Source organism: Henckelia pumila, chromosome 3, assembly GCF_033568475.1.
Source record: "Henckelia pumila isolate YLH828 chromosome 3, ASM3356847v2, whole genome shotgun sequence".
Classification (NCBI taxonomy): Eukaryota; Viridiplantae; Streptophyta; class Magnoliopsida; order Lamiales; family Gesneriaceae; genus Henckelia; species Henckelia pumila.
The window spans coordinates 58,875,258-58,895,292 of record NC_133122.1 but is presented as its reverse complement, the minus strand read 5'-3'; the positions used below and the strand labels follow the sequence as shown (position 1 = coordinate 58,895,292).

Sequence of the window (20,035 nt, the reverse complement as noted above, 5' to 3'; positions counted from 1 at the left end):
AAGAAGATTGTCTACAAATCACATTCATAAGTGTAAGTCTCAATTAGAGCATAAGAAGATGATAAAGTGCGTGTAATTTTTTGGTTTTGCACAGGTTGCTGACAGTGCTAAATATTGTACACACTCTTGTATTTCGAACATATCTCTATCATATAAACTTAAAATGAATTGATTATTGATTTCATTGAAATCTAAGAGAAAGTGCTACAACATTTATGTTTAACACTTTGTCCAAAAATCGATGAATCAAAAGATATAATAATTCGAACAGACAACATGTGAGGACTCGGGCACTAATCTCTCAAATTATAACGATTTATACAAGATGAAATACTAAACATTTAATCCAATACATGAATTAAGATCAAGCAATCAAAGACCTAAAAATTTTTATTTTTATTTTTTTTAAATAACAAGGCCTCGCTCGATCGGTAAAAGTTCACCGATCGAGCGAGCACAAATTCAGCAACTTTCTGCCCGAAGAAAACATGGCCTCGCTCGATCGGTTGAAGTTCACCGATCGAGCGAGAATTTTCTATGCAGAAAATTCAGAAACTGCTGTTGATGTCTTATGCAAAATTTAAAGAGCTTGAAACATTCTAAGCATCTCAAATTCATAATAGAATGATCTAAAGGCAAGCTACAAGGTATAACCAAGCTAACATGAATCTCATACATGCTACTAGTTCCATGTATAAATCACATAATAGCATGCTAATAATTCTTAACACCTATCCAAGGGAATAAAAACATGTACATGCCAACTCCCCAAAAATAACATCAAGACTAGAAGCATAATTATACAAGAAACTTCAAAGCCCCATCATAAGATGCTACAACAAGTAGAGTTCCAACTCTTCACATAAACAATCTCAAGTTTACATGTAGAACCTACAAAAAGTAACTCAACTAGATTTCAAGGTAGCAACATTATATACTTCTAGATTAAAAGCTAGTCTCAAGCTTTAATACAAATATCAAAACATGAAAAACTATTAAAGTCTCAACCAATGTTTTAACATCTAAACATTGGAATCCAAATCTAACATGTTTGACAAAACATAAACTTTTTCTAACACCCGAGTCTCCACTCTAATCTCTCAATCTCTCGATTCCTTGCCAAGTCCGACTCGCTTACTCTTCAACCTGATGCAATGCACACATACAAGCAAAACAACAGCCGGATAACTCCGGTGAGAATAAATTTCAGTATGAAAGACATCTATATAAATCAAGTAGATATAACTTAAACAATTAATCTACTATTACAATCATCCTTTATTGATACCCTTACCTGTCGAATATCATTCAAGGAAAATTCATTCAATAATATACAGACTCAAAGATACGTCAAGGGTTCAAGGATTCCAGTCTCACAGAATCGATATTTTCAAAAATCATTTCGTTGGGATCCCGGGAATATAATAAGGCCACAAATCAAGCCTCCCACCTACACTCCCGCTCGAGGTGGTAACAATCGTGTATTTCCTGGACTGTGAACACTATATTGATGGTCGTGGCAAAAAGAAATCAAGTCAGATTTCAAACCTCTCATATACAAGTTCACCACGTCCAATATTTTCTTTTCGATTTTGTTTTCAAGGTTTCGAAAGAATTGTGGCTCAAGAGGTTTACTCTAAACTATATAACCAATCTACCACTACTCAATAATTCAAAGTAATCTATACTCATTAATTTGAAATAAGTATCAAACATCAATCTCAATAAAAAAATCATGTTTGAATCAAACATCTCATATATCAATCAACTAAATCAATTAAGGCAAGTAATTAATATAGATCACATAAGATTAAGTAAAACAACTAATCATGCATGTAAGTGATTTAATAAACTCGAAAACCACCACATTCTCGAGTTATTCTACCTGTCGAATTTAATGTCGAATCATACCTTTAATCTGAACTCAAACCTCTGAAACTCTTGCACTACTTGATCAAACATGAGCTGTCCAGAATTCTGCTCAATCAATCCAAGGTGTTAGTTGTCTTCAACTTGTAGCTCATGTCAATTCCATTCCGGACTCGTCGAATCGACTTCGATACCTTTCAACTTAAATCTGAATTGAAGTGTTTACAACTAAACATTAGATTCTCAAATTCATTTCAACTCATCAAGGTTTCATCAACTTCAAATCTTGTTCAATTAACCAAAATCCAATCGACGACGAATCAATTCGAAACCGATGATTCTAATACTTTTAATATCAATCAAACATTGATATCTACTTCATATCAATATCATTTCATCACTACACATTCAAATCCAACACTTGCATTTTTCAGAAATTCGACAAACAAAATCGATGGCGTAACGACTCGAATTCGGTAATTCCAAAAGCATAGACACCATCTTATCTATCAACTAGTCTCATTTTCATATTCAATTCCATCCATATCACAAGAAACCAATAGCCTAAAAATTCCAGAATTTCAGAAACTAATCGATAATTGAAAAACATGTCCAAACAACGATCTTTTTGCGAACCGTCTTAAATATACTATCGTCATATATACTAGAACACGTTTATACAATCAAATCGTAATTATACCAACATCTTAAAATTAAAACATGGTAGAATTTAGCCAAATTTACGTCAAAGTGTAGCACTCGAAGCCATGATCGCAAATATACGATCAATTTGAAATTCTACCAACCGGATCAATTTCTATCAAATTTTGGAATCAAGGAATCGGCCATGGAAATTCTGTTCTCCTCTCTCGGTTTTGGCTATTGTAATTAGCTTCTCAATCTAATGGAATACATGCAATGTCATACACATCACACGTGTAATCCCACTTGCATATCAATTTTGCACTTTGGCCTCCAAGTTCTTGGCTATTTGAAAATCGGTCCTTGGAAACCTTCAATCATCTCTCTCTCGGTCTTGCTACTGCTGAAGGGAATATATACACATGCAAAGTGTAATATAAATCCCTTTTTGACAAGTCAAATCCCATTTTTGCATTTTAGCCCCTGAAACCTCGATATTTGCAATTCAGTCCCTACTCAAGTTTCTTCTTCAAATTAAATCCTCTTTATATCCAAACTCATAATAAAAATATTCAATCTCATAAATATTCAACCCAAATATTTTATTCTTTTAATTTAAGAATCCCGGAATTTAGTTCCCAAATATCCGTAAATTTTCAAATTAAATATTTTCGGCTCAGAAATTAAATCTCTAATTTTCATAAATTTCTAATTGAATATTTTTCAAATACGAAATTTAAATTTCTAATTCCGTAATTAATATTCATATGTTCAGGGTCTTACACAACATGCGCTCGACTGCTTTGTCCTCGACCATTTTGAAGCACGCCTGGTATTTCAAGCATATTTTTCTCATATTAAATCCAAATGGAGTGCTTCTTGATACGTTAAGACAAATAGATACAACTTTTATGCTAACCACTTTGTCCAGAAATCAATGCGTCAAAGATCTATTAGCAGCCGATTGGTCGACAGTCCCTATTGTACTCTCCTCTACCGGTGAAGCTAGCTCTCCTCGACTGTTTTGAGCAGCTATAGTATTTAGTATTAGTTGTATTATAATATTATCTTTATTAGTGTTTAAGGGTATTTTAGTCTATTTATTTTCATTGTAACCCCTAGTTATAAATACTCTTTATTGTATTCTGATTCATCATGCAAGTCAATAAGAAATCCCTAGCCTCCTTTTTTCTCTATGTCATCATGGTATCAAAGCCTAGGTTTATGAATTCTCCTTGTTTGATTGAAGAAGTTATAATCCAATCCACAGCTTTTGCGGATCGATTTTGGTATTTCCGTTTTCCCTTTGATTTGTTCTCGCTCGCGTTGGTTTGTCTGGATTCGGTTAATTTTGGAAATTTTGAATCCGTTGATTTCGATTTTGGGGTTTTTTTGTATTTGTGCCTCTTTCATCATGGTTAGTCGTAAGGATGATTCACTTCAGTCGATTAGTGTTCAATTGGATGGTAAAAACTATACGTATTGGAGCTACATTATGAAGAATTTCTTGCGTGGAAAATCTCTGTGGAGCTATGTTACAGGTGTACGTATTAAACCTACAGACGAGACGACAACCAACTATGCGGACTTGGTCGACAGTTGGGAGGCTGATAATTCGAAGATTATTACGTGGATTAACAATTCTGTTACCCACTCCATTGGCGTTCAGTTGGCTAAGTATGAGACGGCTAAAGAGGTCTGGGATCATCTGGCTAGATTGTACACACAGTCTAATTTCGCCAAGCAGTATCAGTTGGAGACCGATATTCGCGCACTTCAGCAGAATGATATGAATGTTCAGGAGTTTTATTCTGCCATGACTAATCTCTGGGATCAGTTGGCTCTCACTGAGTCTGCAGAGCTGCGAATATTTGAACCATATTTGGCTTGTAGAGAAGAACAACGTCTGGTACAGTTTTTGATGGCTCTTCGAAATGATTTCGAGGGATTGCGTGGGACAATTCTACATCATTCGGCTTAAGTCTAAAGCAGATAAGGGGTTTGTCACACCTACAACTCCATCTGTCTTTGCTGCTCCACGACAGTCTCCGCCTAGCAACCAAAATAGACCAGCTCCTAAGGTTTCTTCGGATGAATGTGCTTTCTGCAAAGAAAAGGGTCACTGGAAGGCTCAGTATCCGAGATTGTTGGGTAAAGGAAAACAACAACAACAACAACGACCACCTCAACCACCACGCCCGCCACAGACTGCTCCATGGTTGTATCGCCCACCTCAGGCCAACAATGCAGTTGTTGCCCCGTCCTTGGATCCACATATGTTGGAGCAGTTTCAACAGTTTCTCGCTTCCCAGCCTCATGCCATGTCTGCCTCCTCTCATAAAGGTTTGTCCTTGTCCGATAATTCAGGTAAATCGTCTCCCCTGTGGATCTTAGACTCAGGTGCTTCTCATCATATGTCTCCTGATATTGATTCTTTTGCGTCTGTTAATTCTGCTCCATCTTTGTCTGTCATGACCGCCGATGGTACTCCAATGCCATTGGCAGGAATTGGCCCTGTTCACACATCTAGTTTATCACTTTCAAATGTATATCACATTCCTAGTCTAACTTTAAATTTTGCATCTGTTGGTCAATTGTGTGATTCGGGTCTCTCAGTTCTTTTTATTTCTACCAATTGTTGTGTTCAGGACACGCGATCTCAGAAGGTGATTGGGACAGGCCATAGGGAAGGGGGACTCTATGTCTTGAATGAGCTAAAAGTATCAGATATTGCTGCATCTAGTGTGGATTTGTCGTCTTTTCGTTTGAGTCGTTCGTCTTCTGATTTTTATCTTTGGCATTCTCGTTTAGGTCATGTTTCTGGGTCTCGTTTAAAGTTTTTGGTGTCTACAGGAGTTTTGGGTCATTTGGACAGTCATGATATTTCTGATTGCAGTGGTTGTAAACTGGCTAAATTTTCAGCCTTGCCTTTTTATAAAAGCATTTCTTTTTCAATTGCGCCATTTGATCTTGTGCATTCTGATGTGTGGGGACCTTCTCCTGTATATACCAAAGGAGGTTCCATATATTATGTTTCCTTTATTGATGATTTCACTCGTTATACTTGGGTTTATCTTATGAAACGCAAGTCGACCACTGGATTTTGTATTTTCCTCGGTGACTCGCTTATTTCGTGGAAGAGCAAGAAACAAGATGTCATCTCTCGGTCTTCTACTGAAGTTGAGTATCGTGCAATGGCCTCAACTACCTGTGAAATTGTTTGGTTGCGTCGGTTGCTTGCTGATATGGGTATTTCTCTTTGTCACCCTACTCCACTACATTGTGATAATCAGAGTGCTATTCAGATTGCACGAAATTCAGTCTTTCATGAACGAACCAAACATATCGAGATTGATTGTCATGTCACTCGCCACCACCTGCAGATCGGCACCATCACATTGCCATTCGTTCCTTCTTCTCTGCAGATTGCTGATATGTTTACAAAAGCACACCCGGCTTCGCGCTTTCGTTTCCTGTCTGACAAACTCTCAATGCTTATCGTTGTAGCATCGTGAGTTTGAGGGGGGATATTAGTTGTATTATAATATTATCTTTATTAGTGTTTAAGAGTATTTTAGTCTATTTCTTTTCATTGTAATCCCTAGTTATAAATACTCTTTATTGTATTCTGATTCATCATGCAAGTCAATAAGAAATCCCTAGCCTCCTTTTTTCTCTATGTCATCATTTAGAGCATAAGTTCTCATATGAACTACGAATTAAGTTATTCTTAATGCGTTGGAAAGCCAAGATCAAAGGCTAAAACTTATCCAATCGATAGGCCAGGATTGGATCTTTTTAACAGTGGGAGTAGCTGTTGGGGCATGCAATTACATGCTAAACACTTGCAAGCCAATCATAGCTCCTGACCAACCAGGAAGCTATAGCATTGTATAGGGTATACAGATATATACATCCGAGAGATGGCGCGCAGTTTATATTTGAGATTTCAACTTTTGAAGCAATTTTCTCTACCAAAATAATGTGTAGCATTAAAAAATGTATCATTTACTTGTATATCTTCAGTGCTTTCAAAAATTAGATGTTGACGAAAAATGGGTTCTTTGTGCCACTGTTGTATCATTTCATTTGAATCAAAAGACCTGATACACAAATTTCAAGGGTAATTTTCTCTAAACATACAAGTAATTAGTGTAAGACATGTTCCTGGAGGCTACTGTAAAGAATGTAAACATAAATATGCTGTTCTAGGCCAAGAGCATAAGAGTACCTAAAAGAGGGGTAGCATGCATACACAGATCTGACATATGCAGGGGTGTCGAAATGTTAAGAGTTGGAACCCAAAATTCTCAATCTTGAAAGGTCTGAGGCTGGGAACACGCACAAAATTGCGCTTTTTTCTGTCTGTGGCTCGCTCTTCCTCCTCCGTATAGATAGTCTCGCAGAAGAACTCTTCTTTTTGTCTCGGAAACTTTGGTTTTTTCTTCCTTCTCATGGTCGAGTTTATGTAAAACAAACTGTAACTTCTGTATCTCCTGCTGCAACCTTGCAATTTTTTCAGACATTCTTTGTGCCTGCTGTGGCAATCTCCTTCTCCTAGTACTTGCTTCAACTTCATGAGTAAATGTGCTATTCTCTACGTTTTTAGTCAATCTTGCATTAAGATCAAAGAGCTTCATTATGGCTGTATCAGCTTCTTCAAGCTGTCCTTTCAATGACTCGCATTCGATAACATCTTTGCCCCGTTTCCCCTTCTCTGTAATCTCGAGTTTCCTCTTCAAATCTTGAACTGTGATTTGGAGATTGGCTAGTTTCTGGATATCTGAGTCGAGCCTAGCTAAGACTTTCCTCTTGTTCGTTTCTTGAAGGGGTTCTTCGTGTCGCTTTGGGATCTCTAACTTGTCCACACTTAACTCCTTCTCAACCAGCGAATCTGAGCCGGGAATCAAAATCTCGCCTTTCCACTTCCTCGTTGATTTAACATGGTTGATATCAGTCTTATCGAGTGTGGACGAAGAAGAAACACTCTTCGACTTGCCAACCATAAGACCAATTGTGCCGTTTGGATCAGAAGTTTCCCATACTTCGACTATTTCATTCTCTATACCAACCGGTTCTTCTCTCTTTCTGATACCGTGCGATGAATCATCAGATATTTGATCGAGTACAATGTCTTTTGTCATAAGAACATTATCTGCCTCGGAGATTTCAGATGCAGGCTTGGAATTTCTCTTATATTTCCCACCCTTGGATTTTAACAACTCAACTTGCTTCATTGAAGCTTCCAACTTGAAACGCAGATTCATGTTCTCCTGAACCATTAGTTCCTTTATCTCAACTAATGCCTTTCCAAAAGCTTGAAGTCTGGAACGCACATCATGCAAGTCAGAAAGCGTGCCTGTCGTCGAGGTTGTCTTTTCTTTGTTCAGATTAATTCCATGGGGAACACTTGTAAATTGAGCACCCTGGATCAAACAAATAATATAAGAACACAACAGATATTAAAGCCACTACTTTTGGACAAAGCAGAGGAAAAAAACATATGGAGAATTCTTGAAATGTAAGCAGTACCTGTAATTCCTCCTTTTCGGGATTCTGAAACTTGATATGTATGTCAGTTTGGTTTTCCAGGGACGATATGCATTCTTTCAAGGATACAATTTCAAAACCAATCCCCGAAAGTTGAGCTTTGAGACATTCGTTTTCATCAAAACAGCCAAGATTTGCTTCATGGAGCTCGTGAAATTTCTGCTCATAAAGAAGCTGAATGACCATGGAGCACTGTAATTGACCAAATACTGATGCAGCGTGAGTCTCCAGCTCTTGTATCTCACTTATTTTGTTTTGAAGCTCAGAATGCAAATAACCCTCTCGGCCTTTTCTCATGTTCCTCTCTCGATGTAATTCATGGAGCTCAAGTTCCAGTACAACAATCCGACTCTTTAGGAAATCTCGACTCTTTTTAATGTCAATGGATTCCATTTCGAGATCTTTGACTTTTTTATTCAACTCTAGTTCTTCTTTTTCAGCTAGACTTATCTTCTTTTGTGCTTCCTGAAGTTCTAATTCCATCTGATGCAGCGCGCTTTTCCCATTTTCAATCTCATATGTAAATCGACGGAGTGATTCTTTCATATTCTGAATGTTATTCAACAGCATGTTGGTAAAAAGCTGGTCTTGTTCACTGTCATCCTTGCATGGATGATCCTCGACAGTGTCAACAACCTTCAACAACCGAAAAGTACTGGCCCTCAGATGATTAGCTTGATTCGTTAAAGATTTGATCTCTGCTTCTTGATGAAACTTGAATTCCTCCAACTTTGAGATCTTCTTTTCTGAGAGAATGGATTCCTCAACCAGTTTCTGATTCTTCAACAGCAGGGCCCGGTTACTTTCTTCCAGCCCTCGGACCGTCATCCGTAAGACAAATATCTCTAATTCATTATCTATGGCCTTGTCTACAACTTGATCAAGTTCCATCTTTCTCCACTGGCATTCTTCCTTTAAGAGTCTCCTCTCAGCTTCAACACCACTTATTTGTGTTTGACTCGTTTGAAGGTAACTCAAAAGTTCTTTTCTCTTTACATCCAAAGAAATCTGCAACTCTAGAACTTTGCGACAATTCGATTCTTTCTCTTTCTCGAGAGTTATACATCTATGTTCCAGCTCACTACGAATCTTCCCAAGTTCTTCTAGTTTTGCTTGCTTGTTTTCCAACTGGTATTTCAAACCATCCTTTTCACTGATCAGGTCGGCTTTCTCGTTTACAAGCAACTGGCAGGAATCTTCCAAGATTTTTGATTTAGCCTTTGAAGCTTCAAGCTGAAGGCGTGAACCCGCCAGGGATTTAACCAGAACACCGTTGTTTTCCGAGAGTTTTACAAGATTCCCATTTGTCTCCTTAAGTTGAGTAATGAGTGTGGCTTTCTCATCAACAAGAGTGGATTTTTCATTCATAAGAAAATCGCAGAACTGCTCCAATGCTTCTATTTTCCCTCTAGCAGCGTCTATTTCTGCTGTGAAATCTGATAGCGAGCACTCTAAAATGGAATTTTTCTCAAGAATCTGCTTGTTCTCTTCCTCCACCTTTCGAAATTCATCTTCTAAGCTCCGGACACGGGTCTCTGCAACAGTCAAAAGTTGAGCCTTATTCTGTAGCTTAGAAGCCATGGACCGAAGTTCTTCCTGGAAAGCCGTTTTAGCCTCCAAAAAGCTCAATCTCTCTTCTTGAACACAAGCCCAGAGTCTTCCCAGTTCCTTCTGTGTCTCAGTGAGCTCTTGCTCTCGAGCTCCCATCTTCAACACCAAAGAATCCAACTCAAAATGAAGAGATTGATTCGATCTTTCTAGCACGGCACATTGGTCTTTAGCACCCTGTAACTTGGATTCTCCATTCTCTATCTCGGAATTGAGACGTTTAGCCTCCACCTGCGCAGATAAAAGGTTCTGTTCTAGGTTAGAAATCGTCTCCGATAATTGCTGATATTGCAAAGCTGCAGCTTCTTTTTCCACGGTCAATTTGGAAATGGTGTGTTCAAGAATTTCGACACCCTGTTCTACATTTTCTGCACCATCTCTAAGTACTCGAAAATCTTCCCGAGTTTGAGTATCTTCAGGTTCGGCTGATTCTTGATCCTCCACATAAATATTCTCATTGCTCTGAACCACCCCTCCAAAATTAAGACCTCTTCTAACCCGATCAATAGAGCGAAATGGAACTTTCAGTTTCAAAACCTTCTTCCTAGTGACATAATCCGACTTACCAGTAAAGTCACTCTTAGAAAAGGTTGAGCCTAAATGCTCATTCGGCATATCACTATCAGCTTCACTTATCATACAGAATGGGGTCGACGTCTCAGGTGTTCTAGGATCTGTCCCCGGAACAAAACTCGCATGTGAATCATCAGAAAATGTCGCGGAAACTTGATTCGGAAACGCTTCTGCCATCGTTCGGTGAGCATGCCGAATCACTCCAGTGGCATGATCATATCTTTCTGCCAAAGCACGATATGCCCTGTAGAACTCCTCGACAAATTTCATGAGCTCGGGCCGCTTCTTATAATACATCTCCGCCCTTCTCGCAAACGAATCGGCATCCTCTTCAATCAGCTTTATCATAGCTTTGACCTTAACATCCATATCTATAACAGCAAAAAGAAATACCATGTTCTTCTAAACGCATGGAATTTAAGATATCACATGAATGCGTGTATTTGTGAACAATTTAACATCAGAAAAATTCTTAGCTATACCTGTGAGATTATCTCGGAGCCACTTTGAGTTCTTTGGGCTAATATGGCTATCCCACCACCAAGAATACATACGCCTCGTATCCGAACGCGACATTGACATTTTGACGAGTCACAGACGCGCAATGGCACCAGCAAAGCAATTTTGACACTGATCCAGAACTGGATGAGACCAATTCCAAGAACCCAGCTCAATAATCAATATTAAGACAGAATTTAGAGTTCAAGATGTCTAATGTCTCTGCAACTAACGAGGTAAAAAAAATACAAGGGATCATGATATATATAATCAAGAACAAACATAACTTTTGACATGTTTTCAACCAGTAACGTCTCCACAATCTAAACTTCTCAGAATTCACCGGAAGAAGTAACCAAAAATCCCATAATTCAAGAAACCCAAATCAGGATTTGATCAAACAAAAATTCCAAACCAGACATACGTCCTCCAGAGACATACAAACAGAAAATCAACTTGAACTAGACGTTAAAGAATTTATTTTTAGCAGAAATAGGAAAGAAAAGAAAAGAAAGAAACGTGAATTTCGGAAGAGAAAAAGGCACCTCTCTCAGCAGCTCCTCCTCGGCCTTTCTACTTTAACGTGAACTCACTCCATCAACGCTTCAGATCTTTCACTTTGTCTCTCTTTATCTTTATTTTGATTCTCTCTGTTTAATATTATTTTTTGCAAGAAATAATGACATTCTTCTTGTTTGGTTGCTGTTTTGTGTGTGCTGTGATTTGCTGACTTTGCATGAGTAATTGATTGACTGTTCTCTAGAATATATGTGGGAAGTCATCATTTATAGGAAAAACCAGAAAATGACAAATTTTAGCGACCTTCAAATTTACTTCTTTTCTTTTTCTTTTTGAGCAGCCAATTTACCTTATTTGTTTATGCGACTTTCATTTTTCCCCTGCATAAGGTATCCTTTAGTTATAGAGAAAATAAGTAGTGTAAAATGTATTATTATCTTGAAATTCTCAACAAATATTATACCATTTGAGTCATTAAATTTGATAACCAATATGAGAATATGGGAGATGATAGACTTTATCACTTTAATAATTCACGAAAACTTACATGAAATTATCTTGTGATTCAATTGTGTGAGACAGATTTCTGACATGATTTATAAAAAATTATTACTTAATACAAAAAAATATTAATTTTTACTACAAATATAGAAGTCTCACAATAATTTTATAAATATTTGTGCATCATATAATCAGGAAAATGTAAGCCCCATAAAACTTTTTGAATTTTGATACTTTGCATCCTTATGAGAGAATCTTGATCAGCATCAGCCATTGTATTTTGTATATGACTATCTATGTAATTTTTGGAATTTATAGTCGAATTGGAATATATAGAATCCCATTTTTGTAAGTACTCAATTAAAATATATCATCGTTTATACGTGAGCTTTTTAAATATTTTTCAAGGGTGATAAGTTCATTGACGCTTTTTTTCTTTTTCTCTTTTCTTTTTTCTTTTTATCAGAATTACATTTTGTTGTGTCAAAGAAATTAGTTGATAATATTAGTCAACCTTATATATTGTCTAATTAATAACAATAAATTTTATTTTGAAAAAAAAAATGATATTGCATACTTGTCAAACTGGTCTCGCTACTTTATCAACTCTTTAATTAATGAAGAAACACAATTAACCAAACATTCATCAAAGAAAGTTCGAGCTAGTCTATGCTATATCTCGAATGTTTACACTTTATATAATTTTATATAATAATTTTATGAATTTAAATAAATAATAATAATAGATGTGTAACACATTCGACTCTATGTATAACATAGATCGAGCCCCAAAGTCCAACACAAAAATAATAAAGGTAACAACGGCTCTCTAGTACAAAATGGACGGACACTCATTAATTCTATAATTAAAATAACAATAAAATTATTTATCAGGAAAAAAAATCTTAATAAAGATGACAGCTTTCATAAAAAGCTCTTGCGGTGGCATTTTTGTGAATTGAACATTTATACTTTTCCCTTATTAATCTTCCACGCTTTTGAAAAGTTGTAGGGGCCCCCACCCGACGAAATTATTGCCCCCCAAAAAATAATAATGTTTTTTTATTGCACGGACAAATCAATTAGTTATATTTAATATAATTGGTAAAACTTGTCTCTTCTTTATCTCCAAAAAACTAATTTTCATATTAAATCAAAACGTTTAGTTAAACACACGATTAGATCAATTTTTTTTAGTTTTTACATTCATAACATTTTCATTTCAAATATATATATATATATATATATATATATATTATATGACGAACATTATTTAAAACATTAAAGGTTGTGTGCATGTTTAATTAATTTAATATTTGTCCTCGTTGACATGATGTGATGGTAAAATATTCGAAAGATAACGTGAGGTTCACAAGTTCAAATCTCAATAGTGATTTTGAACCAAGGAAAAAATGTCCTCCCACATTTGTTGGATGAAATATGGATATCTCGTTTTAAAAAAAAATTAATTTCAATTGCAAAAAAACCTTATAAAATTATCTTTATTGAAAAAGATAACAATATTTGAGTTGGCCTTATCAGTGTCATAGCATGTGCCTCAATCATGCTACCAACTTGTAACATTGTAATTACACCACAGTTTAAATTCCGCAATCAACTCCAGTCAAAGAGGAAACAAATAAACTTTTATGTATAATTATTACTGATGTTTTAGTTCTGTGGTGTGATATATTTACAGATCGTAACCTTGGCTCGTCTGGATTTGTTTTTCCGGATAATTGGACGGGTTTTAACGAGAGTCTCGAATTCGAAACCCGTAGATCATATCATAATATTAAGGACATATAAGCTAGATTTTATGCTTGGGGTGAAATATGAGATGCAGCGAGTGACTTAGATCTGGTCAAAAAGGAAATTCAATGAAAAGTGGTCATCTTTTGACTTTTTGACATTCAATATAAGGTGGAGTACTGTGGGATCGAAAACCCTTTTGTTAAAAATTAGTACAAATCCCAAAATTATAATACGTTTTTTTTTTTATATATTTTAATTTCCAAAGTAAACGCAGACTCGAAAAAACATACATACAATAAATAATACATGCTTGTTTTGGCAGTATATTTAACGAAAAAAAAAAGATATAAAATGCAATTAACAAATAACACTTTGGTAATTATGAAGAAAAATATTAAAGCGTTCTCCAAAAATATGAATTTCGACATTGGAGCTAAATTATTATTTTTTTTTAAAAAAAAAAAAATCTGAGAACAGAAATCACATATTATATGTTTAAACTTAAAGCAAAGGGCCAAGGGCTCGCCATCAATTACTTGGGAATCTATACCAAAAAGTAACAACCCAATTCTTCATTGGCCCACCACAGAACAAAGATCAAAATATCGTGGGCTGGGCCCTGCAGAAACTTCCAGCGAGGACCCAAATTTCAAGAAAACGATTTCACCATGTTGTGTCGGATCAGGCCCATGGGTATGAATTGCGACGGCCCAAATGATAAGACGACCAATTAATATTATCAGTTTAAAATTAAACATCCGTCGAATTCTAAAATATTGACGGTTTCACAATTCAATTTTATGAGAAGAATATTTTATTTTACTTGACACATGAAAAAATATTATTTTTATTATAAATTTATGATATTGTCTCGCAATAGAATGTTAAAACAGACAGGGTTCTAAGCGTAAGATCGCATGTTTTCTTCGTGTTTTAATTTATTCGGACATATATATACTTCCTTCCGACATTAATTCCAGTTGGTCCCTATCCTTGAATTGTGAACTGTACAAGAAGTTGAAGCATCAAAGTGGTCCACGAATTAAATTGTAATTTATAAAGAGATATTTCCGATGTAGATGTAGATGTAGTCATGTAGATGTAGATGTGTATGATCGATTTTGGTTTATTTTATAAGTTCAAATGGTGTGGGCTAAAAAGGTCATTTGTACAAAATTGGATCCAGCCAGGTTGATGCTTGAAAATTAACATTTAAGTTCGAATTTGAAGTCGATTAAGATTTTCATCAATGCTCAATTCATTTACATTGAACATAATCAATTTTTTAGTTTCATATTTTGTTCTAGCTCGTGTATTTTCACATCAATGTAAGTTAAAAGATATCGTTCATGTGAATGATAAGATTTTAAATCATTGTACACTAATTTTGTTTCATTTCATGTTTTGCTCAAATTTTATACATGATTAGAGTCTGTAGATATATATAATTAATCATCTCAGCACACGAATCAAATGATATATATATCTTAAGTATGCTCAAAACATTGCTGAGCATGCTTGTTAAATGATTCCGAGAGTTTTTTTTTTTACCACGAATTGAATAATATCCTAATCAATTGGAGAAATGGATATATTATTTTGGGTAGCGTGAGACAAGCGTGGACAAGGATCCCGGCCACATTAAAGCAAATACTAGAGTCAATGATGACAATATTATATAATATGTGTCCGTCTATAATACAATACATATATATAATTTTAAATGTCAAATTTATCTTTTAAAAAATATATCGTATAATTAAATTGTTTTTAATAATGCGATATATAGTCACCAGAAACTAGATGGTGGTTGAGGGAATGAAAGGTACACAATGAATTAAAACGTAGGATTCATTTTCAAGATTTGTTCGTTTATCTCCCTTCATTTTCCATATGAAGCTCTTTTTTTGTAGCATGCAATTCATTTTTTATTCATAAAGATAACCACAATAAACTCAAATCGTATGCTATAGGAAAAAAATATCTTTATAATCACCATGAAAACAAGATTGGTTTGTTTTGTACGCAAAAAAAAATAGTGGTTACTGGTTACAATTTTCGTAGAAAAACGTACTGAAAAACCTTTGGGATGTGAAAAGATTTCAATGAAAAATGAATTCTATATTTATACGAGCTCAAATTTTCTCATTATAATTTATAAGTCCAGATGTTTAATGTTGTTCTACTTAATTCAGAAAGAGATCATGCGTGTCATCCTATATATAATTGTAATAATAATATATGACATGCATGCATGTTGCTTTCCTAGCTAGTAGCTTAATTATTTCCATGTGAATCCAATTTAATCACTACAATTGATGTCTTGTTAATGATTATTAATTTTGATTGTCCATTCCAAGAAATAGACAGATATTCTAATAATGTCCAATTATTGTTTTGGAGGATATATATGTATGAGTTTGAAATAATTTGTTTGGAGAATTCTTATTTTTATTTTATCATCATATATAGAGGTGAGCAATATTTCGGATAAACCGAATTAACCGACTGAACCGAATGAATTCGAAATTTGGTTCAATTAATTCGGAAATTCGGTTTTAGTGTTAAAAAATTTCGTTTAAATTGGTTAATTCGGTTCGGTGTTCGGTTTTCTTCAAAAAAAAATTCGATTAATTCGGTTAACCGAATTATAAATAATTAAATTTTGAATTTTTTTTATTAGGTTTTATATATAATTTATAATATATTTTTAATGTGTTTATATTTATTATTGTATTAATTTTTGTTATTTTAATTTTTTTAGCTTACTGTGTTTAATTATATAAAAATATCATATTTAAATAATTAATTTTATAAAATTTTGTATTTTTTAATTCATTTTGAGAAAAAAATTGGTTAATTCGGTGACGGATCGAATTAATCGATTTTAATTCGGTTCAGTTAAATCGGTTTTAGCATAAATTTGATTCGGTTTGGTTAGCCTAAAAATAATTCGGTTAATTCAGTTTCGGTTAATTCGGTTCGGTATTTGACCGAATTAACCGAATGTTCACCCCTAATCATACGCTCACATTATTAAAATTTTTTTAATTAAAAAAAACAAACTTTTTTTATATATATATTCGATGCAAAAATGAAGTATAATTCTTTTATGATAATTCCCTATCTAGGGGTACCAAACTGGATATATAAATATAGTTTAAAAAAACAAATTAAATAAACGAACAAACAAAAACCAAGCTCGAATCGAAAGTCTTTGTGCTTGATTCGTTTGATGATGTGATTTAAAGGATACTTGCGAGGTAATTAATAATCAATTAACAAACGATTAGAAAAGAGGAATCCGTATAAAATGACTATTGTGTCCAATAATTTTGTTTTTATTGAAAATTAAGTTAGGAGATAATGATAACTTCAAATCAAGTTTCACCAATTAATTGAAAGTTTATTAATTAGAGAGTCTCTACTTCAATAATATAGTAAAATGTACGTGTCCATAAATGTTACAAGTCCAATTTAATTTTTTTTTAAAAAAAAATTCCAATTTGAAAAAAAAATTGATTTTATATTTATATATATACTTTGCACGAATCATATTAAAAATTTGCTTTGAATAGTTCAATAGTCACCAGAAAACTCGATACTCACCGCACTGTGGTGGTTGTGGAAATGAAAGGTACACAATGAATTAAAATTTAGGGTTCACTTTCAAAATTTCTTGTTTAATATGTATACCATTTTGCAATCGAATATCACTTTCAGCAACTCATTTTTTTTATTCGTAACCATAGCAAGCATAGCCTCGAATTTTATGATAAAAAGGCGCATTTATATATGTATTTTATGATGAAAGATAAAATTTTAAAAAATACTTAAATAAAAAATGCAGCACAAAGTGAGTTTTCGATTTGAAGGTTCTAACTTCTAAAGTAATCGGTTACTTTCAATTGATCATATTGTATATACTCTATGTATATATAGTGATGCGCAAATAAAATCCTACTCGATCATATTATTATGTGCGATAATCACAATTAGTAATTGTATAACTGATCTGATTTTTTAGTTGGATCGATCTTGGTCAATCAGTGGCTCGTAAAAATCCTAATATATATGATGGTTTGCTCATGTGGTTTTCAGACTGCTATGTTAGTCCTGAAATTCATTCAATGTACGTTTGAAAGATAGGAACCTTAGTTATATCCTCTGGAATAATGTCAACAACGACACTATATATGTTTGTAACCGTGTGTACCATTTTTTTAGGATTTCTCTTGAAAAATGACTGAGGGGTCACACTAGAAGATTGTGGATCCACTATGTCATAATCCTTGGCCATAAATATTCATATATTTAAAAAGTAATTAAATTAAAAAAAAATACTAAGAGGTCCAATTGAATGTCTGGCTAATAAAGACCGTCATTTAAAAAGAAAAAGAATAAAAAAACGAAGAGGTCCAAATGAATGTCTGGCCAATAAAGGCCGCAATTTCATGCCAAAAATAGCCACACGAACGTCCTATATAATATTTAATTTAGCATTTTTTTTAAAGAATTTAATTTTTCACCTTTATTTCACCGGAGAAGCAAAACTCGCGTACAGTTTAGTTAATTAGATTAGATTTAGAGAAATTTTCATCTTCATTATATCAGGAAATAACAACAATGTATAATTAATCCACTTAAAAAATGGAAGCTAGTCTCTCCAAAAATCATAATAATTTAGGCATTAATGTCAACTCGATCGATATAGACAAAATTTAAAATATTTTTTTAGGAAATATCCTTGATTTTTATATATAACTATAAGTCTATTTCATCAAACTTTAAAAGATTTATCACCAGTCAATTATTAAATTATTATTATTATTATTATTATTATTATTATTATTATTATTATTATTTAATGAAGGCTTGGAAGTTAACAAATATAATAATGCTTGTATTCTGATTGGTGAAACCATTTCAAAGGAAAAAAAAAATCATGAATTCATTATTAAACAATTCCTCCTCCGTCTACATATAGTATAATATGTCTAAATCCCAATTAACCCAAAAAAAAAACAATAAATAAAGAAATTGGACATTCCGGCCAACCATTTTTGTTTCTGCAAGCAAGCTTCATCATGATCAGATGTTATGCTTCTCTATTAATTCTCTATTCTAAACCATGTTGTTAATAATGATATAATTGTGCTAAAAAATGTTTGTATTTGGGGTTCTCAAATTCGGCAAAGGAGATCCTACCTGGTACTGCCCCAGTGCAGATTTAAGGGTTGAGACTTATTAATACATGTGGGGTTTATTATTTTTTCAGTGGACCCCAAAAATATTGATTAATCTCCATTTTTAAATACATCATTGAGATAATACCTGTAAAAATAGGATGAAATTTGAATGCTTCTCTATATATATATATATGCTCGTAACCATAATCGAGCAAAAACCAAGATTATTGCTTTCGAAATTGAGATAATTATGCTACAATAAACGATATGTCTTATGTCGAAACTTCCGGGGTCTATATATTAATCACTTAAACAATTAATGATATGACTTGACAAATTCAAATATATCTTATCCTTTCATATAACTATATTTGAATTAGCTTGTTCGACATTCGACAACCAGCTAATATTTGTATTATTAATATTCAAATTCCATACTTCCATTTGTTACAATTAATATTTGGACATGATGAGTCCACGAAGTTTTCTGAAAATAATTTAAAATGCCTATTAATTTACAACTTGCAAAATTGGTAATTATTTAATTACATAAACAAATTAAAACCCAAAGAAAAAGACAGAATGGTGGATTTGACAGGCAATACGTAAACCATAAAAAGGATAGTGGTGAGGATGGGGAAAACGAAAGGCAAGAAAGACAGTGACAAGATCTTTGGCTGGTTTGGGTCAATGAATCTGATTTTTGGTTCATATAATTAGTATAAATCTGGTGAAAATTTTTGTTACCTTATTTTTTTACACCCTTTGGTGAAAACTTTCACATCAAAATTTGAATGTAAAAGGGTCACTTTTTTTGCCTTTCCCCCCTTCCCCTTCCCCTTCTCTTGGTTACAATAATATTACAATGTTATTTGATGTTACAAGGACGATCAAGTATGGGTCAAGTGGTGTAGTGCAAACTTTTTTTTTTTGCTAAAGTTGTGCATTAATGGCGGAAACCCATTCCAATGGCATTATCATACCACGTGTGAGAAAGAAGTGCATGGGATCGATATAATTATTTTGGTCACTTTTTTGTACTTATATATATAATATATATATATCATATATGAGTTAATTAGTTCATGTAAAAATATGAAGTATCTAGCGGATATATATGTTGTCACGTGTACTTGTCATAATTCGACACTAATTGCACACATGAATTTGTCTTGGTGTTTAGAAATAGGCATGAATTCAATGATGTTCGCTCAGACTTAGTTTAGTTTGATTGATTCCATGTTAGGCTAGTAATGAACAAAAATAGGTTGCAAATCATTGGTAGTTCATTAAAGTTGGCTAAATCTTACAAGTCATGTAGAAAGAAGATA

General features: G+C 33.9%; 1 protein-coding gene across 2 annotated transcripts; it reads right to left on the bottom strand.

Annotated features, from left to right (window-relative positions):
* Window positions 1-6,620: 6,620 nt before the first annotated feature.
* On the bottom strand, window positions 6,621-11,471 carry LOC140886943 (protein NETWORKED 1C-like). Of its 2 annotated transcripts, none has more exons than XM_073293887.1 (4): window positions 11,286-11,471; window positions 10,725-10,968; window positions 8,044-10,613; window positions 6,621-7,937 (listed from the first exon to the last, which is right to left on the bottom strand). In XM_073293887.1, the coding sequence occupies exons 2-4, from the start codon at window positions 10,822-10,824 to the stop codon at window positions 6,822-6,824; spliced, it is 3,786 nt and encodes a 1,261-aa protein (XP_073149988.1). In that variant the 5' UTR covers window positions 10,825-10,968; window positions 11,286-11,471; the 3' UTR covers window positions 6,621-6,821. The 2 variants fall into 2 exon arrangements, with proteins under 2 accessions (XP_073149988.1, XP_073149987.1); XM_073293886.1 differs by having other exon boundaries at window positions 10,725-10,883.
* Between the last annotated feature and the right edge of the window lie 8,564 nt (window positions 11,472-20,035).